The following is a 10,577-nucleotide window of genomic DNA, read 5'->3' on the forward strand; positions in this document are numbered from 1 at the left end:
CTTAAAAGCTGAAAAATTAACTTAGCCATACACTGAAAAATTCTGCAGAATCTGGATTCTCATCCTAAAACAATAAAACTTGCAACATGAACCTAATCATACAATTCAGAAATGATCTACTATNAGCTCACATCAAACACAGGCTAATACTATTATTTTCACTTCACATTTTCATTGTTTCAAGCAAGCACCATACAATTTCATATGAATTTCACACATGCAATTCAGCTACCACTATCACAAATAACAATCTCATTCATGATAACAATAAAACACAGAACAGAAATGAAATCCAGCTTCCCTTACCTGGATTCTGCCCAAAACAGTTCAAAGTTTCTACTACGATCCTTCCAACTCTTCAAACTTTAGCCCCCCACCCTATGGATCACGAATTTGTGATCAGAATAACTTTCACATGCAAAATTTAAAAGAAAATTGAAGGAAAGAATAAGATCACATGCAATCTGCAGATTGCATGTTCTGGAATTTATACAGCGAGGAGGTGGAAGAACAATTTACCTTTTCCGGCAGCAGAATGAAATTGGTGGAGATGAAAGCTTTTGGTTGCCAAGATGTTCTAGGTATCTACANGAGGAAGATTTTATTGTTCAATTTTTGTAGAATTAGGGGAAGATTGCAATGAAAGGAAAAAGAACTTGGGAGGGGTTTGCACAGAGAAGAGAAACGTNAAAGGAGCTGAAAGCTTCTAAGTGAAAATAAAAGAATAAAATCTAATTTTATTTTATTTTAAACTATTTTTCTTAAATAGTTTTCCCCCTTTTTACTTGATTGCCACTTGTCTCTTTTCCATTTTGACAAAATTCTCAGGCTTTACATTTATGACAATATAAAAATTTTACACAGAAAGTAATAATTTTATTTATTAGCAAAAGTGATAAAATAGATTTATTGGGCTCATTCAAATGAGAAAAAAAAGAAAGAAATCCATTTTCTATTAATAAAACTAATTCTTGATCATCTTCATTAACTTATCTAAAATATTTTATAATTTAATTTAAATTATAAAATAATCTTTCAGTATAGATTTAAGGAGAATATTCAACTTGCAATGAAGGGAAGTTTACATTCCTTATCGAAAACGTTAATATTTCATCTTTAAGTTAGTTGAGATAATATCATTAAACTTTATTATTGTATTTGAAATATTGTTGGTATTAGAATCTGAAACTCCTATAAATGTTTTATTCTTAAAAGACGTATAGAAGGATTGAAAGAGAAAAATTTATTTCAATTGATCTAAACTACTTAGTAGACTAGAATAATTTAAAGTTGAACTTGTCTAGATCTTTAATTGTTTTTGTTTTAATTCTACATGTTATAAATGTGAAAAACATATAAAATTGTGTTTCGACCAAAACTATAATATAATATTTTGAAATACAATATTTTAAATTACATTATTAATAAATAATTTAAATATTTTATTATTTAAATATTTGTAAACAACATTAAGTAAATATTTCTTTGATATACAAAACTTATAAAAAAAAGCATTTAAGTTTTATATCTTTGTATAAAAGAGATAAGAAGCATGATTAAGAAATTAAAACATTTATCTGACTAATAGGTGAAGAATAAAAGATTTGAAGTGAAAAATAAAAGCAAGAAAGAGATACAGCCATAGGACAAAGAAATAAAAATGGAGAAGCAAAGAGATTATATAACATTTTACAAGTCTTAATTTTAGTGAAATACTAAGATTAATAATGTAAGTAAATAAACATTTGTTATTTTATTTATTTATTTTATAAGTGATTTTACTTAGATGAGATGTATCTAAGCTCATCTTTCTTACTTTTTTTTTATCTTATAATTATTTTTATTCATTGAGTTCCTCTCATCATGTTATTTAATTTATTTACATGATATTTTGTTTTTCTTTTTGTCATATACAAGTTTTCGAAAAAAATTTGGAGTTTTTGGAGAGTGAGCTTGTCTAATTTTTGTTGTGTGATTTTAATACATGCATATGTGTACGAACGTGTGAAATGTTGTGGAGTCTCTGAAGAGAAGATCAGGTCATGTTCTCTAACTTTAGATAATAGAATTTGGTATCTAATTGGAAGTATTAAGAATAGAAAAAATGTCTTGATAAGAGTAGTGAGAGTATACACACATGACTCGATATCAGAAATGATTTTCTTTTCTTAATTTTGAAGATTGAAATTTAAGTCAAGAAATGACACTAGTGGAAAAACGTTGTTTAACGTGAGTTCATACACGTCTGTTAGAGCTCCACCGACGTCATATGATGATTGATGACATTACCGCAAATAAGATGGTAACCTAGACGTCGGTTTCAAGTTAATACGAAATCTATTAAGCAGTACACGTAAGTTCTGCCATAAGCCGACGTCCAATGTAATGAGGTAGGCGAGAAGACAGACTTCTCCTGTGCATTTGACGTCGGTTGTGATGGGGAACCAACGTCTACTTGGGTGCAGTTAATGTTGGTCACCTGATTCCCAGGTGATTAGACGTCAGGTTGTCAAAAACCCACGTCTAAGGCCTATTCGGAAGGCGGGAAGACAAAAATTTCTGCAAAATAGACGTTGCATTTATGGGTGCGTGACGTCTATGTGCCTGTAATTAATTATGTGCATCAAACTCCGAGGCACTTCCACGTCCGACACCAGAAAACCGACGTCTATATTATTATAGACGTCGGCGCCCCTTCACAACTGTCGTCTATTTCCCTGATAGGAAATGAAATGTCAATCGGTTCAACGCCCTAGACGTCGGCTCCCCGTGGAGACCGACGTCTAATGGGCATTCAAAAAGTCAGTTCATATGTTATCTTGGACTTCCAATTAGTTAGATAACCGACGTTTAGGTGACTATAGACGTCGGTTTCGCAAGCAACCACCGCAGACTCTTCAGGGCATTCAGTTTCTGATATCGTCTTCCTCTCTTCTCTTTTTTTTCTTGTTTCTCTCTTGCGGCATTGCATTATTGTTTCTGATATCTTTATCGTATTTCTCCTCTTTTTTTTCTCTCTTCTGGCATTGCATCCGAGGTGTTTTTTTTTTATGCTTACCGTTTAAACTTTGTTTAGTCTTTCATCAATTATCTTCCGGTTCAACTAATTAAAATTTGCTTTCTTTGTGTCGTGTTTTAGTGCAGTTTTGTTCCTTTCTTGGGGTAACGTAGTAACACATTCTCCATTTGCTAGCTGCCTCCCAGAAAAAGCGGTGTCTTGTGAATTTCTTTTGGTCGTTTCAATCCAAAAACGACCCTGGGTTGTTGCCTAGTTATCGTTTCACCGTGATTTTTCCCTCTTGCGGATGAAAATGGAACTAAGCAACAACTCAGGTTCGATTTTGGGTTGAAATGCCATAAGAAGTTCAAAAGACGCAAGCTTTTTTTTGGGGAAACTAGCAAAAGGAGATTGTGCTACTAGGCTATCCAAAGACGGGAACAAAACTGAACTAAAACACAACCACTGTATTAGACGTCGGTTAATGTATACACTGACGTCTATAGTACCTTTTAGACGTCAGTCAGTGTCATTTTCGAAGTCTTTAGTGCCTCTTCGACGTCGGTTATTGCTCAGATCGGCGTCTATATAATGTCTTTAGACGTCCAGTTAGTCCTACTCCGACGTTTAGTGACGTCGGACATGGCACTGACTGACGTCATTATAGACGTCGGTTATATTTATGTTCGACGTCTCATTGACGTCACCGAAAATGACGTCGATTGTTTAGTAGATATTAAAAGCCCAAAATAACCGACGTTAATCAGCGTTTTTCCACTAGTTAGAATAAAAATTATTAAGTGAACCAAAGGAAATATCCATACTTTTTTGAGAAGTAGTACAATTTTTTCGGACAGAAATTTTTGGAATTAGAAAAAAATGTAACATTCAAATAAAATAAAAATATTTTTTATTGGATAATAAAAGTGTTTAGGAGAGGTATAAAATTAATTAATAATTGTTTTTATTTTAATTTTCGAAATGGGTTAAAATAAGAATTATATATAAATTGTTGCATTAAAATTTCAAGGAATTATGACTGGATTAGTGGTTAATGTGCATTGTGATGTTACTATGTTTAGTAACAGTATCTATTTTAGGCGTTGAGAGTGGAGGGTTTTAATAATATATTAGGTTATAATTAGGGTATTCTACATGGGAGTTTTTTCGGTGAAAAATCATGGCAGCAGTAAGAGAGAAAATAAACATCCGGTGTACTCTAAAGACTACAGGAGTATTAGCAAACTTTGAAGTCCAGGTATGGAGTATTCTGAAATTTTTTAATATCGGATCGTTACAGTATCTAAGCTCATCTTTCCTATTTATTTCTTCATTTCCTCTTATCATTCTGTTATTTAATATATAAGTATTTTGTATCGCTGTAACTCTACAGGGGAGTTTTTTCGGTGAACAGAGTGGGCACAATCATGTCAGCAGTAAGAGAGGAGTATTAGCAAGCTTTGAAGTCCAGGTAAGGAGAGTAATCTCAAATTTTTTGCATAGTTTCATGGATTTGGAATGTTATAGTATTGAAACGTTACAATATCTAAGCTCATCTTTATTATTTATTTCTTTATTTTATAACTATTTTTATAGATTGAGTTTACTCTTATCATTCTATGTTATTTAACATAGGTTTAATACTTATTTTGGTCCCTTCTTTGGGAGGGTTTGTTCAAAGTGGTCTCTCCTTTTTTCAAAAGTTCACTTAAGTCTTACCTTTTGCAAAAACTGTTCAAAGTGATCCTTTTTGCTAACGGCGTTAACTTTCTTAACGGCACAGCTACCAGGTGGCTAATATTTGCTAAGGTGTAACGGTTTGGCTGTGCTGTTGTGTGTTTAAAAAAAAAAATAATTAAGTGTGACGTGAAATTTAATAAAATTAGGTTTAATATCATAATACATGTATTTACTCTATTAAACGCATAATTAAATAGTAGTAATAATCATTATATCATTTAATATCCGTCATAAATTTATGAATATTGAAGAGTACAAACTTTTTTATCATCTCTACGGAAATGACCCTTCATTATTTGTACTTTTAATAATAATAATAATAATAATAATAATAATAATAATAATAATAATAACTGTTAATCTCTTTCTCTCTTCCCGTTTTAGGCAAGAATTGTTCACCCTGATAAAAATCCAGGGGATCCTCAGGCTACAGAAAATTTTCAGGTAAGTAAGAAACCTTGTTTTGTCTGAAGATATATTTAGTAGATGTAATTAACAAAGTTATTTACATCCTTCTTAGTTCTTACTGTCATACGTTTCACAGTACAAAATATAAAAGTATATGTACATTTGAATCTCTCCCTCTATCCAGTTTGCTTTATTTTTCTCAATATACTTTCTAAGTCTGGTACCTATGTATATTTACCAGAAGGCTTACCAGGTTTTAAGTGACCCCGGGAAGCGTGAAGCATATGATAAAATTGGAAAGGAGGGAGTAGTACAGTAAGTTTATGTTGTCTTCCATGACTGAACAGTAATTAGCTAATAATTGCTTGCAATGAATTCATTCTACATCAAGTAGTGAAGTGTTGATTTTGCAATTCAAAGATAACACGTGTAGGTTATTATCAAAAAGCAGTTTCTTGAATAATATTTTAATCTCTCATTGAATTTTCCTTTTCTTGGTACTATATCTAGTTGTTGTCAGATTTAAACTGGAACCAAAATATGTAACTAAATATACTCTATGTTCTTGTTGTTCAATCTTCTTAAATATTAATCTGATTCAAGTCTAGAATATAATTTAGAGTTACTTGTTAAATGAAGTAAAAGAAATAACAAGTGAAAAAGATACACACTATAGGCACTTAGAGAGCTTGCTTCCTCGTTGTTGAAAACTATAAAAAAAAAAAAGTGGACTTTAAGTCTAATTCAACTGTACATAACTAACTTGTAAGACGAGATTTGTATCTATTTATATATCGTAAATTAGTCTTATCTCTTCATGTCAAGACATGTACATCTCGAACATGAGACTAGGTATTCATGGATTGTGGTCCGATAGTGGGTGGAACGATAGACATAGCCAATAATAAATCTATTTAGGATAGACTAAATGACTTTGATACCACAATGGGTCTTTCAAAGGGATTCACGGGGAGACACAATACCAATGAGACATAAGCCAAACATACATAAGGGATTGACATCACCTCCAACCTAAAACCTTAAGGTAGTGGATTTGTAGGTCTTCCTTGTATGTTGCTCAATTTTCTCATTTCTACACAATGTGAGACTTAGACTCACATCCAACAATCTACAGGAGCCACAATGAAACCTTTTGCTCNGACACCATATTGAAAAGTATACTTTAAGNCTCACTCAATCTTACAAAATAGTTTGTAAGATGAGATTTGCATCCTTTATACCGGAAATTAGNCTTATCTTTGGTTGATGTGGGATCTCCAACAAAAATTACATCATTTTGTGCCCCTTTTACCTCCCTTCCTTGTCTATTGCACTCAACTTATCAGAATTTNACGAAATTCATGTATCAAACACACACATACATGCATTTCAAGTCACTAAAACTCATTTCATGTCTCCAACAACATACCATTCCAAAATTATCATGCATTCACATCATACAACTAAAATCAAAAATAGAACTAGCTCCCCTTACCTCTAGTGTAGACAACCAAGCTCTCGGAATGTTTGATGGAAATCTTGATGTAGAGACTATACTCTAGAATTACCTAAAATCAAGAAATTGGGGAAATTGAAGATAGAATTTAGATTCTAATGAGAGTTAAATTTTCNTGAAAACTCAAGTGAGTCGTATGCAACTAAATTGTTGCATGTCCCTATCTCTAAGAATTTCATGAGGAGAGGAAGAACTACCTACCGGTGGAAGAATTGGAAAATTGTTCGGTTGATTTCGAAGCCCACGATGCCAAGATCACTTATGCAGCTTCTGTTCAACGAAACAAAGATAAAAACCTTAGGATCAAGTGGAGAGGAGATCATGCAAGGAAGAAGAAAAAGGTTCAGAGAGTTTTGAAAAAGGAAAAAGCAGTGCTAGAATAGGAGCTTTACAATCCTTTATATTGTGATCTTTATATCAAGTCGGTGTTGACACCATTTGAAAAGGTAATTACATTAAATCTAATATTCTTCAATCTTTTATATTTATTTTCTTTGTTTTTAGTTGTCAAAGTTCCACCCTCTTAAAAAAGAATAGAAATAGATATAATGAGTAAAAATGGAAAGAGTAAATATGGAGAGAGTAAAAAGTAGGAGAGTTCAAAATCACTTATACAAAGTCACCTTTCAAACATGTCAATACTAATTTAACAAAATGAATCATATAATTTTTTTTTTAAATAAAATGAGGAATGAATGAAGGATATATAAAGACCATTAATAAATAATAAAAGTTATATTTCACTAATTTGGAGATGAATTACTTTCATAACTTCTGAACATCCTTTGTCCATTAATTTTGTTATTTTCCCCTTAATTAGTATTGAGAAAAAAGTTTTTGTCAAACAGGAAAAATTTGAAATCATAAAGGCTTAAATAGATATAACTTTGATCAAATTTAGAAGCAAACGCATGGAACTTAGCAGAATTTAAAATTATAAGTAGTGGATAATTTGAAAGAAAAAGTTGTATTCATATAAGCTGACTTACCAGTCCAACCAAATAACTACCAGTCTTGTACAGTGTCATCATGACGTACCATAATTGTTTTTTGGCCTTCAAGCTCTTCCATTTGCTTTCTCTTTTTTCATTCTTTGAAGATCATCATCTTGAAAACTGAAGAATTATTCTCCCTTTTTTTTCCGACATAGATCATCTAAGCTATGGCCAGAAGGACAGGAAACAAGAGTTTACAAGCAAAACTGGTAGGTATGTCCCCCCTTTTTTCTTGTGTTGATTCATCAATCATCATCTTCATTCAAAAACAACTTGCTACACATGTTAAGATAGTGAGAATGAAGGGAAAACAGAGAGAAAAGGAAATCACCAGAAACAAAAATTTCAAAATTTTCACTTTTGGTTTAAAGTTCAAAATTTACCCCCCTGCCCTCATTTTCCAATGATCAAAAGGGCATGCATAATTAGCAGAAGAAAGTATTACAAAATTGTTATCATCACCTTCTGTGATTTCCCAGGTACTTCTTGGAGACATGGGAACAGGAAAGACAAGTTTGGTTCTTAGATTTGTCAAAGGTCAATTTTCGGAGTACCAGGTTACAATTATTATTTCACTGCTCTTATGCCTGCTCACATTATCATGTAGATTCGTGGTTGGTCAGCCTTAATATATGTGTGCAGGAATCAACAATTGGAGCTGCATTTTTCACTCAGGTGTTGTCTTTAAACGAAGCCACTGTAAAATTTGATATATGGGACACGGCAGGGCAAGAACGATACCACAGTTTGGCTCCTATGTACTATCGAGGTGCTGCTGCAGCCATTGTTGTGTACGACATTACAAGCATGGTAAATGAATATTAATATCATTTTGAAATGCTCTATAGTCTAAACTATAAATACAAGTATCACTTTCACTACTTCACGATTGGTCTGATGTATTTATCCTTAAAAGAATCAATATATGTTTTGTTCACATAATCTACTGCAGAATGTATCAGTTCAGTACATTTACTATGAACATATCTGACTAATAAATAATGCATATTCGGGCTCAGGATTCTTTTGTACGAGCAAAGAAGTGGGTTCGAGAAGTGCAAAGACAAGGTAGGTAACTGTCAAAATGTAAAAAAAATGTTCTTTCTACTTCTGAAAATTATCATTATGTGAAAGTTCATCACAATTTCATTACATGATACTTATTTGACAATCCACCTCAGCAAATTCAAACTTGACAATGTTTTTGGTGGCTAACAAAGCTGATTTGGAGGGTGACAGAAAAATCAGCAATGAGGTATTTCTAGTGAATTATATATATATATATATATATATATATTCTCTTGATTTTGGTTATTTTGACCCTCCCCACTACAGAAAGCGTAAGAATTTCTTACTCTTATTTCATGTAACGTACATTGTGTTGATGGTTGCAGGAGGGTGAGGAATATGCCAGAGAAAGCGGCTTGTCTTTTCTTGAAACTTCAGCAAAAACAGCACAAAATGTGAACGAACTCTTCTATGAAATAGGTAAAAGATTACATTCACCCTAGAAGCATTTGCATTTGCTTATTCCGTGGGTCAAATTTTGTTGAATATTGTATGATCTGCTTCTTCTTCTTTTCCTGTTAAACAATACCAACAACATTAATAAGCAATTATTAGTTCGCAATCTTCTATGAATTATTAACCAATTAACGTTCGTGTTAAGATTGCTTACCTAGAAATTATACGAACATTTTGCAGCTAAGAAATTGGTAAAAGCTAACCCTTCACGTCAAAGTGGAATCAAGCTGCATAGCAGACCTACAGAAAGTAGAAGAAGATACTTTTGCTGTGCTTAATGGCATGTTCATGTCTTTTCCTCTGGGAAGTATCGTTATTTATAATGTCATGTCTAATTGTACTCAAATATATACACTGTGTCCATTGTTGATGTCAACGTAATTGCTCAAACAAGAAGAACAAAGACATGTTCAATGTACATTGTAAGATCCAACGTTGTCCATTGCTCAGAAAAAAGATCGCTTTCATTCATCATCATGAGAACTTTTAGATGGTTTTCATTTGGCTTTTCACATGTGAAATCATACTTTGTCACCTTCAAAAGTCATTGTTTTTTCAATTATTTTGACTTTTTAGAGTTAATACATTGTATGGTATTTTGTCTGTATCTCATTTTGACCTGACAAAAAGAAGAAAAGAAAAGAACTTGTCTCTGTTGCATCCAAATGTAATGACATCATTGTGTCCAATACTTTTCTCTTTGACTTTTTGATTTATCATACTTTGCCTGTGCAGTATGAAACCTTGATCAATTGCCTAAGGTTTTTCTTTTTATATATTTGGATGGCCCCATTATTTCATTTTACTGTGTATTCTTATTTTATTCTTAAACAATAAATATGGTTTAAATAAATTGAACAACCTATGGAAAGGTAAATTAAGTTAACAAATCCTTTTTTGACATATTATAGAAAAATTCAAAATAAAAATAATACTATTATTATCCATCATTTATATTTATTTATTTATCTACCAAAAAAAATTTAAGTTTATTTAAATAGATCAATATATTGAAATGAAAAGGCATTTTAAATAATCCAAACCTGACTTCTTAGACTTTAAAAAGGTTTTAACCTAAAATTATAAGGAAACATAAATCATTATTTTTTTAGATTTAGATTATCAGTGAAAAAGATGGACATTTCCTGCTTCTATATTTTTCTTTAAAATAAAAAAATAATAATGGTGGTTACAAAATAAATCCCAAATTATTTTTACTATTAACTAGTTAAAGGATATGAGTATCTTAGAAAGTGCAAATAAATTTGAGAAAAAAACAGTTTATAGTTATAGAAGTAAAAGAGAGTATACAAAAAAATATGTAAAAAAAATAAAAATTGTCCCCAACTCTAGAGAAGTTAGCTTGTGAAAGTCTAACTTCTCTATATTCTTTACT

The 10,577-nt window shown here is 31.7% G+C and overlaps 2 protein-coding genes across 4 annotated transcripts; both read left to right on the forward strand.

Moving 5' to 3' along the window:
* The first annotated feature begins 4,117 nt into the window (after positions 1-4,117).
* On the forward strand, positions 4,118-5,650 carry LOC106768101 (chaperone protein dnaJ 10-like). The gene is made up of 4 exons (XM_022784225.1): positions 4,118-4,256; positions 4,392-4,469; positions 5,123-5,182; positions 5,388-5,650. The coding sequence occupies exons 1-4, from the start codon at positions 4,179-4,181 to the stop codon at positions 5,463-5,465; spliced, it is 294 nt and encodes a 97-aa protein (XP_022639946.1). The 5' UTR covers positions 4,118-4,178; the 3' UTR covers positions 5,466-5,650.
* A 2,034-nt stretch (positions 5,651-7,684) lies between these two features.
* Positions 7,685-9,930, forward strand: LOC106767791 (ras-related protein RHN1). 3 transcript variants are annotated; one of them, XM_022783038.1, is made up of 7 exons: positions 7,685-7,866; positions 8,137-8,214; positions 8,300-8,467; positions 8,677-8,725; positions 8,878-8,912; positions 9,052-9,145; positions 9,362-9,930. In XM_022783038.1, exons 1-7 carry the CDS (start codon positions 7,825-7,827, stop codon positions 9,457-9,459), a joined length of 564 nt encoding a protein of 187 aa, XP_022638759.1. In that variant the 5' UTR covers positions 7,685-7,824; the 3' UTR covers positions 9,460-9,930. The 3 variants fall into 3 exon arrangements, with proteins under 3 accessions (XP_022638759.1, XP_014508230.1, XP_014508229.1); XM_014652744.2 differs by having other exon boundaries at positions 7,687-7,870; positions 8,839-8,912; positions 9,362-9,929; XM_014652743.2 differs by having other exon boundaries at positions 7,687-7,866; positions 8,839-8,912; positions 9,362-9,929.
* The last annotated feature ends 647 nt before the right edge of the window (positions 9,931-10,577 follow it).

Source organism: Vigna radiata, chromosome 7 (assembly GCF_000741045.1).
Source record: "Vigna radiata var. radiata cultivar VC1973A chromosome 7, Vradiata_ver6, whole genome shotgun sequence".
NCBI lineage: Eukaryota > Viridiplantae > Streptophyta > Magnoliopsida > Fabales > Fabaceae > Vigna > Vigna radiata.